At 39.0% G+C, this 21,207-nt stretch overlaps 1 protein-coding gene across 1 annotated transcript in view; it reads right to left on the bottom strand.

Moving 5' to 3' along the window:
• Nucleotides 1-21,207, bottom strand: part of fyn.S (FYN proto-oncogene, Src family tyrosine kinase S homeolog) — a gene marked incomplete at its 5' end in the record, with an annotated part of 114,451 nt that overhangs the window by 22,940 nt on the left and 70,304 nt on the right. Inside the window, 2 exon segments of the mRNA NM_001086651.1 lie at nucleotides 7,293-7,389; nucleotides 8,375-8,632. Coding sequence (NP_001080120.1) covers nucleotides 7,293-7,389; nucleotides 8,375-8,621 — 344 coding nt within the window.

Below are 21,207 nucleotides of genomic sequence, written 5' to 3'. Positions count from 1 at the left end.
ATTGATCTCCTTACATGCTGATATATATACAGGTATGATTTTATATAAAAGAAAAAAGGAAAAGTATCCCCTTTCAATCAAAAGAACCACCCAGGGCAGATCTTCGATTCCTGCTGACTCCCAGTCTCTATTTGGGTGACTCGAAAAAAGGGGGTAATGCTTGTCCCCTATGTCTTTCTGTATTGGACTTAACCCTTCAAACCAGTAGCTCCTTCTGTATTTATTTCCTCACTCAGTAAATAATCCTGCAAAGTGCAAGTGCTTAATTTACATAAATTAATTAGTTAACCTCTGTTGAGGCTTTTTAAAAAAATTGATTCATATTTTTAAAGTGATTTTGTGCTTAAATAAAGTGTAGCTAAAAAACTCAAATTCATTTTCTATTAATTGCTATATATAATCATTTGTAATTTCTAATTCATTGCCAGTTCATGTTACATTTGTGAATATTAAAATGTAGATGATCAATTCCAATTCCAATACTATAGTGCTAGAGTGCCAAAAAAGGATTTAATTAATTATCTGTTAGACCAAATGTAATAAAAAGGAGTTAATAGCTCTGATTTCTTGAGAAAGTAGGAAAAAGAAAATTTACTTTCTATATATACAGGTATGTAGGCCCAGACTGGCAATCTGAGGGGCTGCTGTATGGTTCCATAGAAAGTTACCATATAGTGGGCTGGTAGGGGGCTGTTTGGGCCTCTTTGTACTTGGAATGGCAGGGCCTATTTTGACTCCCAGTCCAGGCCTGCAGGTATGGGACCTGTTATCCAGAATGCTCGGTACCTGGAGTTTTCCGGATAACCGATCTTTCCGTAATTTGGATCTTCATACCTTAACTCTACTACAAAAGCATGTAAACATTAAATAAACCCTATAGTCTGGTTCTGCTTCCAATAAGAATTAATTATATCTTAGTTTGGATCAAGTAAAAGGTACTGTTTTATTATTACAGAGAAAAAGTGAATCCTTTTTTAAAAATTTGGATTATTTGATTATATTGAGTCTAGGGGAGATGTACATCCTGTAATTCTGAACTTTTTGGATAATGGATTTCCAGATAACGGTTCCTATACCTGTATAGCCGAAAATCAAAAAACAAGCAGATATTTAAATGTATGGCCAGCTTGAGCTGTATAAATCCATACTGTCGGCAAAAAAATCATCTTATGTTTATTGTGTAAATTAATTTAGCAGACTTATGGTATGGATGATCCAAATTCCAGAATGATCCCCAGGTCCCAAGCATTCCGAATAATAGGTCATATGCCTGTATAGATGAAGATGGAAAATTATTTGCTTCTTAAACTTTAACTCCCAGCATATCACACGCCGCCTTGGACTGTCTGTAGTATTCTGGTAGTTTTTGTGCATCTGTAAAATGGGTTACTGGCTGCCTATACCCGCTAAAACACTTTTGTGTTCAACAGTACAAGACTCAATACTAGAGACTGAGTTCTGTTATCAGTAGCAATGTATACACAAAACAATCCATTTTATATGAATTATGCATGCAGACTTTGTTCAGCAAGTATCAGTGTGTCCTTGAGCCAGCCAGTGGGGAGAGCTGAGACTGCATTGAATGGGGATGGATGGTTTAATGTCACACTTTACCAATAACAGATTTCTTTGTAGAAGAAACACAATGCTTTCAGTTGAGTTGTTAAGTGTTTACTGGGAGGAATCTGCGGAGTTTTATATCATACCATAAATAAACCAAGCACCAAATATTGAGCATCTTAAAGGGAAACTATTGTGGGTGTCGGCATACAACCATCATGTGTGCAGTTCTGTGATGGCTCTGTAATGTCTTTGCGCAGCAGAATACTGCAATGTACAATGCTGTAGCACTGGTATAAAACATTTTCTGAGCACTCATAACTCCCAATGCCACTTTTGCTGTCTACATAAATGTAAATAAATGGTATATAATGCCTATTTATAATCTAATATTTGTAAATGCAGTATACATAGCTTGTAGAGGTTGGGGTTTTTTTCCATTTTGCCATCTGGTTTACAGTAGTTTTATTTAAAATTCTTCTTTCTACAGTTATTCAATTAAATATTCCAAGCATTATTTTGTTATACTATATAACTGGGTAAACTGGTTGGGGCCAAGTGGGCAGGATTTAACATATATATACTGTAAGTACGATGCAGGCAAGTCTATTGGCCTTCATTCTTTATATTTTGTACTGAATTTTGTAATATTTTGTTCTAAAAATTATATATTGATGGAAGGAGGTTTTGTAATGGGGAAGTTATACTCTTCTTTCTATTTCACAAGTAAATACAGAGGTTAGTGTTCATTTAAAGTGATAGCTCTACATGCAGAGGTAGCAATGCCACTAGTTTGTCACATTTTTCTTTAAATGTAGATTCAGTTCTGTCAGCTAATTCCACATATATTTTCTTATGGTAACCCACAGCAGATTTCCCACTAGGGACATAGCAGGGACATTTGTCCTATTAATAAATACTTTTTTTTTTTTTTCAACAATATTTTTATTGTTTCACAAACAAATGCCAAATGTACATCACAAAAGTGTGGCAGGTCATCAAAAATAATGTAAACAGTCATGGGCGAATAAATACTTCTTTATCACAGCAAGCAACACAGAAGCACCGATTCTGCACTTGCTTCCCTGATAAAAACACATATAAGAGAACAAAATCTTATATGATATTAAATGGGCAGTATACCCCCTTGTAAATATGTGCTCAGTGAAGCCTTTTATGCAGGGGATTATCTAAAATCTAGTAATTATCTTCCTCACAAAGACCAGCATTGCATGGCTTCAATTTCCCTGTTTTGGCATGTGCTTATGATTACTATCAGAGCAGTCCCAATAAGACTGGGCAAACACACTCATGGGAAAAGTACCATCCTTTAATCATACAGGTCCTAAGCAGGAGCCTTATAGCAGTATAAATATGTATTAGTATTAACATTATAAATTGTCCAAAATATTATTTTGGGTTAAATATATGACATATATGTATTAAATAGATGAAGCACCATCTGTATGGGTGTAGTTTATTCAAAGCTATGTTATCTTAGCTCATATCATTAGTGTTCTACTTGTAAAGAATAAAAAAATTAAATAAACCCATTAGACAACATGGCATCTTGCAGAACATAATTCAATTTAATTAATGGGGCCTCTCCTTTAAAGCCTGCATTAAGAAAAAAAAAGGAAATAAGCATACAGTCCACAAGATGGCTCTCTTTTACCAGTATATTATAGTAAAAAAGCACAGAGCTTTATTTAAAGCAAGGCACAAAATACCACTATTTCAGCAGTGTGCTAAATTTAACATTGAGCTCCATGCTAGTAAATAAAAAGACGTATTCATCCACTGCAGCGAAATGACAGTTTTGGAGCTTGCTTATAAACAGCAGGCAGTGGGGAAAGAGTACATATTTTACAGTGCAGTAAATACACAGGCTTCATTCTCTGTGTGCTGCAATGGTTGATAAATATAGAGTAATATAGAACTAAAATTGGGATGTATTGTCCCATCTCAATGTATTTAAACCCATGTATTGATTATTGATTTATATATATATATATATATATATATATATATATATATATATATATATATATATATATATATATATATATATATAATGTCTTGAGAAAGGTCCTCTGTTTAGGACTGAAACTTTGACAAACACCACTATAGCACCAACCTGACTGTTGAATCCAGCAATGGTAATTTGGATTATTTGATTATATTGAGTCTAGGGGAGATGTACATCCTGTAATTCTGAACTTTTTGGATAATGGATTTCCAGATAACGGTTCCTATACCTGTATAGCCGAAAATCAAAAAACAAGCAGATATTTAAATGTATGGCCAGCTTGAGCTGTATAAATCCATACTGTCGGCAAAAAAATCATCTTATGTTTATTGTGTAAATTAATTTAGCAGACTTATGGTATGGATGATCCAAATTCCAGAATGATCCCCAGGTCCCAAGCATTCCGAATAATAGGTCATATGCCTGTATAGATGAAGATGGAAAATTATTTGCTTCTTAAACTTTAACTCCCAGCATATCACACGCCGCCTTGGACTGTCTGTAGTATTCTGGTAGTTTTTGTGCATCTGTAAAATGGGTTACTGGCTGCCTATACCCGCTAAAACACTTTTGTGTTCAACAGTACAAGACTCAATACTAGAGACTGAGTTCTGTTATCAGTAGCAATGTATACACAAAACAATCCATTTTATATGAATTATGCATGCAGACTTTGTTCAGCAAGTATCAGTGTGTCCTTGAGCCAGCCAGTGGGGAGAGCTGAGACTGCATTGAATGGGGATGGATGGTTTAATGTCACACTTTACCAATAACAGATTTCTTTGTAGAAGAAACACAATGCTTTCAGTTGAGTTGTTAAGTGTTTACTGGGAGGAATCTGCGGAGTTTTATATCATACCATAAATAAACCAAGCACCAAATATTGAGCATCTTAAAGGGAAACTATTGTGGGTGTCGGCATACAACCATCATGTGTGCAGTTCTGTGATGGCTCTGTAATGTCTTTGCGCAGCAGAATACTGCAATGTACAATGCTGTAGCACTGGTATAAAACATTTTCTGAGCACTCATAACTCCCAATGCCACTTTTGCTGTCTACATAAATGTAAATAAATGGTATATAATGCCTATTTATAATCTAATATTTGTAAATGCAGTATACATAGCTTGTAGAGGTTGGGGTTTTTTTCCATTTTGCCATCTGGTTTACAGTAGTTTTATTTAAAATTCTTCTTTCTACAGTTATTCAATTAAATATTCCAAGCATTATTTTGTTATACTATATAACTGGGTAAACTGGTTGGGGCCAAGTGGGCAGGATTTAACATATATATACTGTAAGTACGATGCAGGCAAGTCTATTGGCCTTCATTCTTTATATTTTGTACTGAATTTTGTAATATTTTGTTCTAAAAATTATATATTGATGGAAGGAGGTTTTGTAATGGGGAAGTTATACTCTTCTTTCTATTTCACAAGTAAATACAGAGGTTAGTGTTCATTTAAAGTGATAGCTCTACATGCAGAGGTAGCAATGCCACTAGTTTGTCACATTTTTCTTTAAATGTAGATTCAGTTCTGTCAGCTAATTCCATATATTTTCTTATGGTAACCCACAGCAGATTTCCCACTAGGGACATAGCAGGGACATTTGTCCTATTAATAAATACTTCTTTATCACAGCAAGCAACACAGAAGCACCGATTCTGCACTTGCTTCCCTGATAATATCATATAAGATTTTGTTCTCTTATATGTGTTTATATATAAACACATATAATGTCTTGAGAAAGGTCCTCTGTTTAGGACTGAAACTTTGACAAACACCACTATAGCACCAACCTGACTGTTGAATCCAGCAATGGTACAGCTAAATAAAAATTATTTACTTAAAAATGTTTTATTCAAATGTTATAGAAGAGGGAACTCAGTAAAACAGGGAATTCCCCAGCCTTTAAACCCATTTACAAATGGATAGCGGATCCAAGTGGAGACATACATGCCACTACACACCTAGGCTGTTTTATGTGACCCAGCCATCCCAATAAAACAAAACAACTCTATTATCCTGTCACTGCCCCTGAATTCATTTAATTTCAGTCTCTCAGACTGATGCAAACAAAAAGCTGACAGACAGATTCAGTGGCTTAACTAGCTTACAAACCCAGGGAAGAACAGGGCCCAGATTGGTTTGCAGGTTCTGCTGTCCATTTCCAATATATTTACCTACATGTTTCTCTACCATGAATTACACAAGCATGAAAGGTGGGGGGCAGTAGACACTTGAGGGAAGAGATAGAAAAGATGTAAGTAGTGGGGGCCTTAATTTTTTTTGTTTTTGCAAGGCCTGGTGTACTCATGTTATGACACTGGATAGACTTGATGTTTTACAGGCTGAGAATTACTGGGCCTGTGTTTGCACATAACTTATTTACATTAGTTGTTTAGTCTACCCAGCACTAAGCCTGTGCACTCCTCACTACACAGTTCTGTGTATACCACACTGCTTCATTTCAGTTTAGGTGTTGGATCATTTGGGTGTATCAATTATTGTTAGTGATTAGTCAAAAAAAACAATGAGAAGCAATGCTTGATATAAATGTTTGTGAATTTCTCTACGGCTACATATGAGATGACTATAATTTGATCTGTTCTACATCCCCTTGTGTATGTTAATCTGGTGTACTGTTTGTCACTGATGAATGTTTTGCAATTCCCCAGTCTGAGCAACCATAAGCTCTCAAACCTACACTGTGGACTTTACCACGTGGTTTCACAAAAATTCACACTTTTAGGAGACCTATACAACACAGGCTACAGCTAGTCCTAAAGAGAGCCATTTACAAGGTTTGGCTTCTATACTGATGGTAGGAAAGCATTAAACATTCTGTGCTGAATTTCACAAATGTCCTCCCTTGCAGTAGTACTTTGCAGTATCAACAGAGTCTATCGAAAATACATTAATTCACATGTAAGGCCAATAATCAGAAGAGTCTGCTTTGTTTTCATAATTTGCCTCCAAAATAATTTCTAAGAAAAGAGAAGGAGAGGAGGGTGTGAGGGAGCAGCTGGTAAGCAGAACTCCTCAGTTAAATAATGCAAGGTAAAGCACAAGTGTGCAGAGGACCTGATTCATTGATTTAAAGGTCCCATATAAGACTATTACCAACCTCACACCGAAAGGTAAAAGCTGTAAATGGCCTGGTGGACTTATCAATATTTCACTCATGATTAGACATCTCTGCATCTGCTTTGAGAATTAAATCATTTCCCAGAAAAGGCCCTGCCCACCTACAGCTGCCAAACACTATGGCTAATTTACTCTAATGATTCAATTTTCTGGTCGTTTCCTTATTTTACTTCTCTTTTTATAGAAGAAATGGACAAATATCTAGATTTTATATTGTTACACATGTTCATGATGTACAGAATATTCGCTCTATTCTGTCAGGAATGTGTTCTGGTATAATGCAGAAAAGAGCTGTCATCAATTTGCACCAAGGTGGTTAAAATAAAGCTGATTTTGCCATTTTATAGCTCTTTTATAAAGAAGAGCACCTTTTAATACTGTAGCATGGGCATTTTCAAGGCTGTTGTTCACTTATAGGAAAGGTCTCTCTTCCCTTCTTTGTGTATAGATCCCCAAGGCTAGAGTTGCTAGAGCTTAGGCTCTACTTTTTTTCTTTCTAAAAACATCAAGTCTTGATAACCCTCCATATCAGCCCCAGATCAATAACACTTACGAGCTATTGAGTATCTGGAATTTCTCTCCTTTCTGGAAATTTAAATCATCTTCTGTTCTTGCTTCATAGTCATACAGAGCTACAAAAAGTGTCACACCTATGGAGGAAGAAGAAGAAACAGTATTTTATTAGGTGGCACATCAACTACATAAACTCATGCCATACTTTGGAAAAAGCACAGTGGCACATTTGTTAGTTTTACTACAGACACGTCATGAAAATAATCTCCTCTGTATTTGATGGAGACTGTTTATCACTGCAAACTGCATGACAAAACCCTATCTTCTCCTTCCATTCTAATTAGTTCTATAAATGTGCAGATTAAATATTGCTCAAATAGTGGTGTGTCAGAAATTAGACTCATCTGCTGAAGTAACTTGCTCAGTGGCCACTGTAAGTTACCCTATTTTGCTTTTACAATGTGCCATCAGCTCCATTATTTTAGGCTCAAGAAGAATGCCAAATCGTCTATAAAAGATCTGTCTGAATACCAGATACTAATTAGTATATTAAACCTTTGTGTAAATGGATTAAGCCCAACATTTTGAAAGCAATTATAATAAATTCCCACACTATACTTGTGTTGAACATCAAATAAAGTATTTATAATGATCTGTTTTACTTTACTCAAAGATGTATATTTATTTTTAGCCAGTAGCTACATTATTTATGTATGCCACAATTTAATAGCAGACCTGCCATTAATAACTGTATATCCAAAATGCACCATCTCTGCACTGGTGTCAATGGAGTGTGTAGAATTAGGCTGGTAATTCAGCCATACCTTTTGGTAGAAATTTTAGTCAAAATGATGTATTCAGTGCATACTTGCATACAGTGCTGTTTTGCTTTTGGACTGTCTTATGAATATTTAAGATCAACAGTTGTACTGTTCAACTCAGCAGGGTTTTGGAAATATAGGAGTATTTCAAAAAGTACTTGTATTAAATTAAACATTTAGAGCTACAACTTGGCTGCATTGGCAGATGCCAAATGTCCTCCAATGGAATACCTTCCTTCCCAAGGAGAAAAAAGGAGATACATTAAAACTTCAAACAACATAACAAATTGCCATCACATACCTGTTCCACCCCTTGTACGCAAGGTTCCTGTGTGCGATGAAGAGTTCACCCCGCCAAACACTGTAAGTCCCTGCCCTGCAGTCGCATGAAAGTTGTTATAGTTTGGAATGGTCGTCACAGTAAAGCTGGGATAATGCTGCGGGGTGGGATCCGTCCCATAGCGATATCCTAAACTCTGAGTTAAACTGTTATCCCTCTCATCTGTCAGTTTAGTTGCTTCTTTATCCTTGCATTGCACACAGCCCATTATCTATATTCCTAAAGGTAAAAAAGGCAACATAGAAGAAATACAATAAATAAACATGACAAATTAAAATATTACAGCTAAGAAATCTTAAAGCAGAGGAAAGATGCAAGTGAGAGTACGTAAATATGTAAGTGTAAAAATGAAGGTGTTTAGGTTGTGGCTAATCTTATGCTAAATGTCAGTTATAAATAAATATGCCTTTGTACACAAGCAAAAAAGGGCCATCTGTGCTTCTGTTGTGTCCATTTGGTGCAGGCTAATATAAACCTGTCATGGAAAAACATGTTTTTTCCCCCAAAACACATCAGTTAATAGTGGTGTTCCAGCAGAATTCTGCACTGAAATCCATTTCTCAAAAGAGCAAACAGATTTTTTTATATTTTTATATTCAATTTTGAAATCTGACATGGGGCTAGACATTTTGTCAGTTTCCCAGCTGCCCCAGTCATGTGACTTGTGCCTGCACTTTAGGATGGAACTGCTATCTGGCAGGCTATTTCTCCTACTTAATGTAACTGAATCAGTCCCAGTGGGACTTGGCTTTTACTATTAAGTGCTGTTCTTAGATCTTCCAGGGAGCTGTTATCTTGTGTTAGGGAGCTGCTATCTCGTTACCTTTTCATTGTTCTGTTGTTAGGCTGCTGGGGGGGAAGGGAGGGGTGATATCACTCCAATTTGCAGTACAGCAGTAAAGAGTCATTGAAGTTTAACAGAGCACAAGTCACATGACTGGGGCAGCTGGGAAATTGACAATATGTCTAGCCCCTTGTCAGATTTCAAAATTGAATATAACAAAATCTGTTTGCTCTTTTGAAAAATGGATTCAGTGCAGAATTCTGCTGGAGCAGCACTATTAACTGATGCATTTTGAAAAAAACATGTTTTCCCATGACAGTATCCCTTTAAAGACATTCTATTACTAGAAAATAATGAGGGCTGCTTTTAAAGGCCATAGCAACTTGCCAGTGGTCACATTAGGTAGTTGCTTTGCTGGTCAGGAAATTAACATTGCATATTTTATACAGACATAGTTATACAGACATGAAAGTGCAGGGAGGTTAAAGCTGGCCACAGACGCAAAGATCCGATCGTACGAATCAATGTACGATTGGACTTCCCCATCTCCTGACCTGCCACTAACCATTTAGATCAAAGTCTTACCATTCCGACCAAATAAAGTAGTTAAAGAACAGATCAGCTGATGTTCTGCAATCGTATGAAAGACAAAGCTAGTGACAGTCTCCCACTGACAATCGTACGATCGGCAATACACGCAGAGATATTACCCGCAGCCGACAGAAATTTTCGAACCTGTCCGATCATCCAAACGACCGATCTCCGCCGGACGACAAATGTCGGGACTCTCCACACACATTTCTGAAAATCTTACGAATCCTCGATTTGTACGATGAGATCTTTGCTTCTATGGCCAGCTTAAGTTACTGCTTGCTAGAGAGTTACATCCTGAAAATTAAGACTATAAAGGATTTCCACTATAGGGTTTGTTTACAATGACCCAATTGTGCAGCCCCTGGCAACATCTTTTACCACTGAAGTTATGTTTACACAGACATAAGATTTGCATATTAAGGTCATAGTTACTATATGCAGAAATGTGTGCCTTAAGGTGGCCATAGACGCACAGATAATATCGTACAAAACAAATTTTCGTACGAACGGCAAGTTTGGCTCAGCTACCATATTATTTTTGATCTTGGCAGCATATGTTATCTGCTATTAATAAACCAAAGGCCATCTGCAGAACTAGTAGGGACTCCAAAGCAAAAAAAAAAAAAAAAACCCAAACTACTATTGCTAGAACTCACTCTGGGATTTGCATAGTTTGCAATGGACAATAAAATCAAATTTGTTTCAAAGCTCCCCGTTCCTCTAAAACAAGGAGTATAAAATACTAAAATATATTATAATGTAATTTCAAAATGTATGTATTACAGTATGAAGCACTACTCACTACACTATAGTCTAAAATGACAAACATAATTTGTTTGCTAATAACTCTGTTCCTCCTCTATAAACTATGAAATATTTTGTGTATAGCACGATTAGTGGTTTCAATGTACATGGGTAAAAAGATGTGCCTTTTGGACAGAGGTTGACATATACTATTAAGGAGTTGTCTGTTATATCCAATTTTAGCACAGAGTGCTAATTTGATAAAAAAATGAAACCAGCATAAATGAACCCAGATTTATTTTTGTAAGTTTTCAGAATTATTTAATAAAACTATGCATATATTTTTTATGCGTCAAGAGTAACTGTATTTTGTGTTATTCTATAGCATGAATAATTAGGCTAAAAAAGCATAAAATTAGAGTTCCTTGGTAGAATTGCAGTAACTCATCTGCATTCCGGTTAGAGTAAAATGATATATATGTTAGGAAACTGAGGCTTGAAGTGGCAGATGACCTACAGCAGTGAAGTTTTGCTAACGGTAATGTCCTCAGCTGCAATGTACACCTTTAGGTGAAAGCTCCTCATATTATAGATGGGCCTTCATATGCCAGTGCAGAAAACCTAGTTCCTTACAAAGCTTGTTTCATTCAGGCTTTGCTTTGTTTTCATGGTTTAAAGTGTAACAGAAGTCCTTGATAAAACTTCATACCTCCCAACATTTTGAAAACAGAAAATATTTACTGCATATAGCGTGGCATTTTTTTCACTGTGCCCATTTCATGGCCACACCCCCTAATCCCCATGTCCACAAATTGAACACAATAAAATAATGAAAGTGAATTGCCCTTTAAGCTGCAAGTTTCTGCTTATCTGAAATAGTTACAATTGTTCCTTTTCTTATTGTAAATGGTTACAAAAGTATCTATGTGCACCTGCCACGTATTCTGAGCTCTCTGTCAAAAGGCAATTACATTTTAGAAACTTTGATCTCCTGCACTGAACAGCCATAAAATGATACAAAGAGAAAATGTGGACATTTCAGTAACAACCTGGGACTGGCTTTAAAATGTGTGAAAATGCAGAGTATCCATGTATTATGTAAGAAGTAGAAACACATTTATTAACCCATGAACAAATACTGAGACTCTTCCTTGAATTATTTCTGACAAACTATTGTTCACTGTTACCTGTATTTAGTGGTGTTCCCTCGGCACTCTTGTACACACATACTTTATGACCCACAGGTACACACAAGTGCACAGAATATATTGTATGCACACACATAACTTAGCACTTTAACTGACCCATAAAAAATTCTTTATGCATATTGTGCAGTCTCAAAATACAAAAGAAATATTTTGTAAACATGGTTTGATTGGGGATGACTGCTCGTTAAATGCAAAGTAATATATAAGTATATTTTGTATTGAAAAATATTCCAAGTATGAATGCTTAAAGTGTAGTGGAACATGTACAGTCTACAAGATAAACTGCAGGGCCGGAACAAGGGGTAGGCAGATTAGGCAACCACTTAGATCACTGGGGGGGGGGCACACTTCTCAGGGGGGGGGATATATATATATTTTTCATTTTTGCAATTCAGTTCCCATGGCCTTTAGTAAAAGCATTATAATTATAAAAAAAATCGCATGTCTAAACCCCCTATGTGGCTTGTTTAATCCTGGTAAAATTTTGAAAGTGCTCCCCCACCCTGGGAGCGTGACTTGGTGCCTTCCATTTTTGGGGCCGGCAGAGAGAGGATCTGCTGCTGTATGCACCAGAGGGAGCAGTAACAGGGAGCTGAAGACACCTGCTGTCTGTCCTGCTGGCTGGGGCCCCTGGGCGCTTTGGGCAGCTCCCTACTACTTCTTCTAGTACTTCCCTAATGCTTACTTTGAAGTCCCTTGCTGGGCAGCTGACACAGGTACAGATGGGGGGGCTTGGGGCCTTGGGGACATTGATGGCTGCTGGCACAGGTACAGGGGGGCCTTGGGGACATTGATGGCTGCTGGCACAGGCACAGGGGGGCAGTATGATGGATGGCTGCTGGCACAGGTACAGGGGGCGGTATGATGGATAGCTGCTGGCACAGGGGGCAGTATGATGGATGTCTGTTGGCACAGGTAAAGGGGGCAGTATGATGGATGGCTGCTGGCACAGGGGGGTAGTATGATGGATGGGCTGCTGGCACAAGGGGCAGTATGATGGATGGCTGCTGGCACAGGGGGCAGTATGATGGATGGCTGCTGGCACAGGGGGCAGTATGATGGATGTCTGTTGGCACAGGTACAGGGGGCAGTATGATGGATGGCTGCTGGCACAGGTACAGGGGGCAGTATGATGGATGGTTGCTGGCACAGGGGGCAGTATGATGGATGGCTGCTGGCACAGGAGCAGTATTATGGATGGCTGCTGGCACAGGTGCAGGGGGCAGTATGATGGATGGCTGCTGGCACAGGGGCAGTATGATGGATGGCTGCTGGCACAGGGGCAGTATGATGGATGGCCGCTGGCACAGGTACAGGGGGCAGTATGATGGATGGCTGCTGGTACAGGGGGCAGTATGGTGGATGGCTGCTGGCACAGGTACAGGTACAGGGGGCAGTATGATGGATGGCTGCTGGCACAGGGGGCAGTATGATGGATGGCTGCTGGTACAGGGGGCATTATGGTGATTGGCTGCAGGCACAGACGGGCAGTATGATGGATAGCTGGTGGCACAGGTACAGGGGGCAGTATGATGGATGGTTGCAGGTACAGGGGGCAGTATGATGGATGGCTGCTGGCACAGGAGGCAGTATGATGGATGACTGGCACAGGTACAGGGGGCAGTATGATGGCTGGTTGCTAGTACAGGGGGCAGTATGATGGATGGCTGCTGGTACAGGGGGCAGTATGGTGGATGGCTGCTGGCACAGGTACAGGTACAGGGGGCAGTATGATGGATGGCTGCTGTCACAGGGGGCAGTATGATGGTTGGCTGCTGGCACAGGGGGCAGTATGATGGATGGTTGTAGGTACAGGGGGCAGTATGATGGATGGCTGCTGGTACAGGGGGCATTATGGTGATTGGCTGCAGGCACAGGCGGGCAGTATGATGGATGGCTGGTGGCACAGGGGGCAGTATGCTGGTTGGCTGCAGGCACAGGGGGCAGTATGCTGGTTGGCTGCAGGCACAGGGGGCAGTATGCTGGTTGGCTGCAGGCACAGGGGGCAGTATGCTGGCTGGCTGCAGGCACAGGTACAGGGGGCAGTATGATGGATGGCTGCTGGCACAGGGGGCAGTATGATGGATGGTTGCAGGTACAGGGGTAGTATAATGGATGGCAGCTGGCACAGGTACAAGGGGGCAGTATGATGGATGTGGCAGAAAGATTGGCTGAAAACTGTGCAGCTACATATTAAGCTACCTCAAAATGGGAGGGCTGGCAGTGGAAGGGCTATCTCATCACTGAGGAGGTTTTAGCTTATTGCACTATTCTCATAGGAGTTGTGTTATAAGTAAAATGTTGTGAACATTCCAGTATTGGTGTTAAAAACCCTTCATTTGCAGTTTGTTTAACATGATCAAATTATCCTACTGTTTTGTTTTTCTGACATTTACCTTATTTTTGTTAACATTACATATTTATTTAAATGATAAGTTTCATTAATTAATGTATTGTACACTTTCTTGCTTTCTTTAAATATTGTCATGGTAAGGTGGGAAATGGCAATGCTCGATGGAGGGGGGCGCTAATTGAAGCTCTTGCCTAGGGTGCTTAACTACCTTGGCACGGCCCTGCTCAACTGCAAGGATTTCTTGCATCATTCCATGAATAAACTCTACATATTCTGGCTGGGGTAGCAGTTGAGCTGTTAATCCCTCTAGGCATTAGATGCGGGACAAATCTAGTATTTACAAAAGTCATAGTGCTAACATTATGATGCAAAAACACTGGGCAACATTTACAAAATGTGTAAATTCCATTACTTATTTTAGTGGATTTGCACCTTAAGTGTAAGGGCACACAGGGAGATTAGTCACCCCAGCGCCTCTTCTTCGGGGAGTCAATCTCCCCGAACTGCCTTCCCGCCAGCTATAATGAAATATCGCCAAAAATGACCAATTCTCACAAGGAAACTTCAGACGACTTCAGAAAATGAAGCGCGGCGTGTGCCATACCGCTGTCGATTTTTCATTATAGCTGGTGGAAAGGTAGGGGAAGGCAGTTCAGGGAGATTGTCACCCGAAGAAGGGTGATTTGTCGCCGGGGCAGCTAATATCGCCAAATCTCCCCGTGTGCCCTTACCCTAAATAATAAAGTGACTGAATTTAATTCTCAGGTGAGCAATTAGCTTGTTAAGATGTGGATAAAAGCCATGAAAAATAAACACTGGAAGCGGAAGCCAGGCAGAAGCTGAAACTTTGAAACTAGACATACAACCTTGGGCTTTGCCTAGAGAGGATGCATGAGCTCTGTCTAATAAATTGCAATACTATTACTTCTGTCACTGTATCAGTTCTAAGAATCGAAGTTGCGCCAGGCGCAACTTCGCCGCTCTTCGCCAGGCGAATTTTCGCCAGCGCTCCGCAAATTCACTAAAATGCGAAGTTGCGCACAGGGGTAGCGTAAGTTTGCGAAGTTGCGCTAGCGTTGTTTCGCTATATAAAGCGAAGTTGCGCTAGCGAAGGCTAATTTGCATACGGCGCGAAATTCAAATTTCAATGGAGGAACACGTATCTGCACTACAAATGCCTACAAAACCTTCAAATCTGCAAATAAAAATGTTATTTTGCCCTACACATGTGCCCACTGTCTAGGTAAGTTGCCATGAGTCAGGAAAAGTAGGGGGGAGGAAGGGGAGCCCCAAAAAAATTTCGATCTTTTTCAGCCTATCAGCTATCATGTAGAAAACACGCCAGCGTTTTTTGGGACTTAGAAAAAATTTTTGACTTTTTTTTAAACAATCCCTATCTACTCTATTGCGCTTCGCCAGGTCTGAGGTGGCGAAGGAAGTCTAGCGTAAAAGGTAGCGTTCGCTACCCTGCGCAAGTTAGTGAATTTGCGTAGTTTCGTCGCTAGCGAAAATTCGCCTGGCGTAAGGTTGCGAAGTAACACTAGCGAAACTACGCCAGCGTTCGTTAGTGAAAATGGCCAACGCTAGCGAAAAACCGCTAGCGTTCGGCGCTTCGCGCTTTAGTGAATTTGCCCCTATATATCTATATCTCTGCATGGCATTGCTTATATCACCTTGGGAATGGTGCAGTCACTCAGTTGAACACAGTGACTGCTTTAGAGAGACAATACCATAATTAATTAAAAAGTAATGAGTGCTCTAAATGAAGAAACAAAGAATAAAAATAAATTGGGGTAAGCAAATCGAACAAAATGAAATCTTAAGGGGAGTGAGCAAACGTAATGTAAACAAAAGTATCAAAAATTATGATTTAAGAATATACTAATTAAAAAAACAGAGTAGCATCAAGGGCAAATAAGGTCTTGAGCTGTATTAAAGTGGACCTGTCACCCAGACACAAAAATCTGTATAATAAAAGTCCTTTTCAAATTAAACATGAAATCCAATGTCTATTTTTTATTAAAGCATTTATAGCTGTTGTCACCTCATTTAAAAATCTCAGCTGTCCATCAAATATTGTCTGCCCCTCCTCTATGCCATGGGCTTAGAGGCGGGGCAGACAATTACTTTCACTTTCCATTCAGCACTTACTAGATGTCACTGCGCTCCACACATTCTCCCGTTCTCTTAACCATTTAATTGTGTAGCCAGGGCATGTGAATGGACATCGGGTCCCCCATTCTGGTGCACAAACAAAATTCTGAGATGATACAAGGCTTTCCTTAAAAACAGTGTCCACAAAATGGCTTCTGCCTGCTTGTTATCATTTTGAATTCCCAGACTGAAGGAAGCAAGATTCAAATAATTTATACAGTGTAATTAAAGTTCATTTTGCTTGACTAATGTGATAAAATAGGATTTTGAATAATTGTTTTGGGTGACGGGTCCCCTTTAAAAGGGGCATAGAGTCAAGGGAGGAGGGGGTCATTCTTCCACTGTATAGAGCACTTGCAGGGCCGGATTTACATAGCGGGCGCCCCTAGGCCCATTGCCGTTCGACGCCCCTGTCCCCTCCCCTTTATTCGTGCATATCTTCATGGAGATTGTATCTCCTGCGCATCCCCAGTGTTTTTGAACCAATGTGGGTGTGGTTGGGCTGCATGCCGCCCCCCTAAAATCCTGCCGCCCTAGGCCCGGGCCTAGGTGGCCTTTCCACAAATCCGGGCCTGAGCACTTGTAAGGCCCCATCTAGAATATGCCGTACAGTTTTGGTCTCCATCACTCAAACAGGACATTATTGTATTAGAGAGGGTACAGAGAAGGACAACTAAGGTGGTAAAAGGTATGGAAAATCTTAGCTATGAGGAAAGACTGGCCAAATTGGGGATGTTCACGCTGGAGAAGAGGCGCTTAAGGGGTGATATGATAACTATGTATAAATATATAAGGGGATCATATAACAATCTCTCTAATGCTTTATTTACCAGTAGGTCTTTCCAGCTGACAAAGTCACCCATTCCGATTAGAAGAAAAGAGGTTCCACCTAAATATTCGGAAGGGGTTTTTTACAGTGAGAGCTGTGAAGATGTGGAATTCTCTCCCTGAATCAGTTGTACAGGCTGGTACATTAGATAGCTTTAAGAAGGGGTTGGATAGCTTTTTAGTGAGGGAATACAGGGTTATGGGAAATAGCTCATAGTCCAAGTTGGTCCAGGGACTAGTCCGATTGCCATTTTAGAGTCAGGAAGGAATTTTTCCCCCTCTAAGGCAAATTGGAGAGGCTTCAGATGGGTTTTTTTTTGCCTTCCTCTGGATCAACTGGCAGATAGGTAGTTAATAAAAAAAAAAAAAGTTGAACTCGATGGACATGTGTCTTTTTTCAACCTTACTTACTATGTTACTATGTTACTATGTAGAAGTGTACAATGTGCTACTGTAGCAGACCAAGGCCACCAGCAGTCCTTTAGCAGTGATTTATCTCTGAAGAAGCCTCCAGTAGCTCTCCATTTTGTTTTCTGTGTGCTACTATCAGCTACCTACACTTAAACTGGCCATAGACGTACAGATATACGATTTTTGGACCGTGCATGGTGTCCCAACATTTTTCATGCCATGGCGATCGGTCGTTCAGTCAATCGGACAGGTTAAAAAATTTCTGTCTGCTGCCGATAATATCTCTGCATGTATTGCCAATCTGGCGATTTTCAGTAGGAAACTCTCACACGTAAACTTTCATACGATTGCTGTCAGGGCAGAACATTGTCTGATCTGTTCTTTTACTACTTTATTTAAACTGAAGGTTAGTGGCAGATCGGGAGATGGGGACGTACGTTCATTCATTCATTCATTCGATATTGCAGGTAAACCTGCACGTCTATGGCCACCTTAAGGGACTGACTCAAAACACACAGTACATACACATATCATAGTGTTATATGGTAGTCTAGAAACCAGAGCATTCTGCATCAAAACTCATTAATTATCAGAGCATCAGCTTCTATGACAGATGTATGTTGAAATTGCTTATTAAAGGGCTGCTAAACCTTGGTAAGTTTAGTATATAAAATACAGTGTTTCTAACCATATTCTTTGTAGGCTTTAATGCTGCTTTATAGTCATGTCAGCAAAGGCAACATGTTGTGAATGTGTGGGAGTAGGCAAGTAGAGATAAAGTCTAAGCAGAAGAAATAAGGTGATTAGATCAGAATGCACAACACTCATCTTATGGCAGGTAAAGAATAAGTTATCAAAACTACATACTACAGGTATGGAATCTATTATCCAGAATGCTCTCTAGGTTTTCCAGATAATTCCATAATTTTGATCTTCATACTTGAAGTAGTAAATAAACCCAATAGAAATGTTGTATCTCCAATAAGCATTTAAAAGAAAATCATTTTTATCATTTTGGATTATTTGATTAAAATTGAATCTATGGGGGGAAAAGCCTTCCCGTAATTTGGAGCTCTCTGCATAATGGGTTTACAAATAACTGATCCTATACCTGTAGTACACTAGACAGAACATTTGCTTGTAATTATCAGCAAGCATTCTGGAAAGAGAAATGTAGGTAAACCTTTGATATTTATTAGAATCTTCTTTTTAATATACATTGCTTTATCAATGGATGGCATCGGAGAGCTTTGTTTTCCAAATTCGCCCAGTTTCCTCGTAGATTTAGATTCTAGCCGGCGGAAAGGCAGTTCGGGGAGATTAGTCGCCCAAAGAACAGGCGATTTGTCGTCTGGTGACTAATCTCCCTGAATCTCCACGTGTGTCTCTGCCCTAAAGGATAGTTTTCTTATATTTGTACATTTTTTTTAAATTAAAAAATTGAAAGTAAAGTGAGTCAATACTTACTATTTACTATTATTATGCTTAATACAAGCAATCTGTTATCCAGAAAACCATTATCCAGAAAGCTCCAAATGACGGAAAGGCCATCTCCCATAGATAACAAAACGAAAAGAACAGGTGCCAGGAAAATATGTATGCACTACCACAATCAAAAAAAATTCAATAAGTTATGCTAACAAGCAAAAATTTTTATGTGGGAGGGATATACTCACAGTTCACCCCAGTTCACAGGTGCATAACCAAGAAAGTGCAACAATAGTTGTGAGTCTATGAGTAAGTGCCCCTATAGGCATTCAATTTGAGTTTTTGCTCTGAAAGAAACCTAGATTTTCAGGAAGGCAGCGAACAGCGAGCAACAAATTGATCCCAGGACATCCCCCATAGGCGAAAACAGCAATTTGGCAGGATTAAGGTGGCAAATAGTCTAATTCTACTTTCTTAAGGGCCAGTGTATGATAAATTTCGAATTTTTAAAAAATTCTCGAATCAAATTTAACAAATGCCTAGTCGAATTTGACAGTTTAGGCCATAAAGAACCTTGAAAATTCAAATTTTCACTTTGACCCTTGATAAATCTGCCCCCTAATGTTTAGATGATTTTGTAGTAGACTTAAGGTATGAAGATCCAAATTACGGAAAGAACCCCAGGTCCCGAGAATTCTTGATAACAGGTCTGATACCTGTACAGGAATGATAATTGCCTTCATCTTTAGTATAAGACATAAAAATAAATGACCATGATGCCAAAATAAATCAGTAAGTTATAGTTTCGAGACTGTTACAGATTCATGCACTCAAATTGTGGCAGCTTGCTCCATTCTCATTGCTTTTCTGCCCTGTTGACTAAACACTGTTTCCCAAAGGACAAATATCAGGAAGTGAAACATATTGCTGAAATACATCTGGTCAGAATGTTCTGTCACAGAATGCTTAATGGCTGTGAATTTATGGGTGCAACATCTGGATAGGTTCGTTGGATAAATTTCCCATTGAATGATGTAACATTGGTTTTAAAATCTTTGTTGCCAAGATGGCTTTAACTGGAAAAATATTAGCAGTATTAGTATATGTATGTATGTGTAATGGGATAACGAGTTGCGATATCCTTCACTGACAATAATGGAATGTAGAAATATAGAATGTATTGCACTGATGCATTGTAAATTTAAATGATCTATGGTTTAGAAAGGGTTAGAAAGCCGATGCAATTTCTGTTAGAGAGTTACAACATTTTAGGCAAATAAATACAGTCCCAAAAAATAAGAGGAATCTAAATGTACGGTATATGATATTTATCATCATACTACAATATTGTAGATCTCAGATCTAGAGCAATATATATGGCTACAAGCAATGTACTTCCACTTGATTAAATGATCTTAATTAAACAATTAATGTATCTTAGTGACATTTATTTCTTTAACACAGCACTAGGCCTTCCAGCCACTTCAACACATGAAAATATGTCTCTTGGGGTCAGAAGTTCTAGAACACGCAGTAACATGATGTGCTCAAAGCAAACAAACGCAGACACATACAGGTATGGGACCGGTTATCCAGAATGCTCGGAACCTAGGGTTCCCCGGATAGCGGATCTTTCTGTAATTTGGATCTTCATAATTATTTAAAGGATAATTAAACCCAATAGGCTGGGTTTGCCTTCAATAAAGATGAATTATATCTTAATTTGGATCAAGTACAAGCTACTGTTTTTTTAAAATTTGGATTATTTAACTATAATGGAGTCTATGGAAGACTTTTCTTACAGAGTTACATAGTTAAATCGGGTTGAAAAAAGACAAAGTCCATCAAGTTCAACCCCTCCAAATGAAAAGCCAGCATTCATACACACATACCCCTCCATACTTTCACATAAATTATACATACCCTTACCTATACTAACTATAGTGTTTAGTATCACAATAGCCTTTGATATTATGTCTGTCCAAGAAATCATCCAAGCCATTCTTAAAGGCATTAACTGAATCAGCCATCACAACATCACCCGGCAGTGCATTCCACAACCTCACTGTCCTCACTGTGAAGAACCACCTATGTTGCTTCAAATTAAATTTCTTTTCTTCTAGTCAAAAGGGGTGGCCTCTGGTACAGTGATCCACTTTATGGGTAAAAAGGTCCCCTGCTATTTGTCTATAATGTCCTCTAATGTACTTGTAAAGTGTAATCATGTCCCCTCGCAAGTGAATTTTTTCCAGAGAAAACAACCCTAACCTTGACAGTCTACCCTCATAAT

Source organism: Xenopus laevis, chromosome 5S (assembly GCF_017654675.1).
Source record: "Xenopus laevis strain J_2021 chromosome 5S, Xenopus_laevis_v10.1, whole genome shotgun sequence".
NCBI lineage: Eukaryota > Metazoa > Chordata > Amphibia > Anura > Pipidae > Xenopus > Xenopus laevis.
This window is presented reverse-complemented; position numbering and strand designations above follow the sequence as displayed.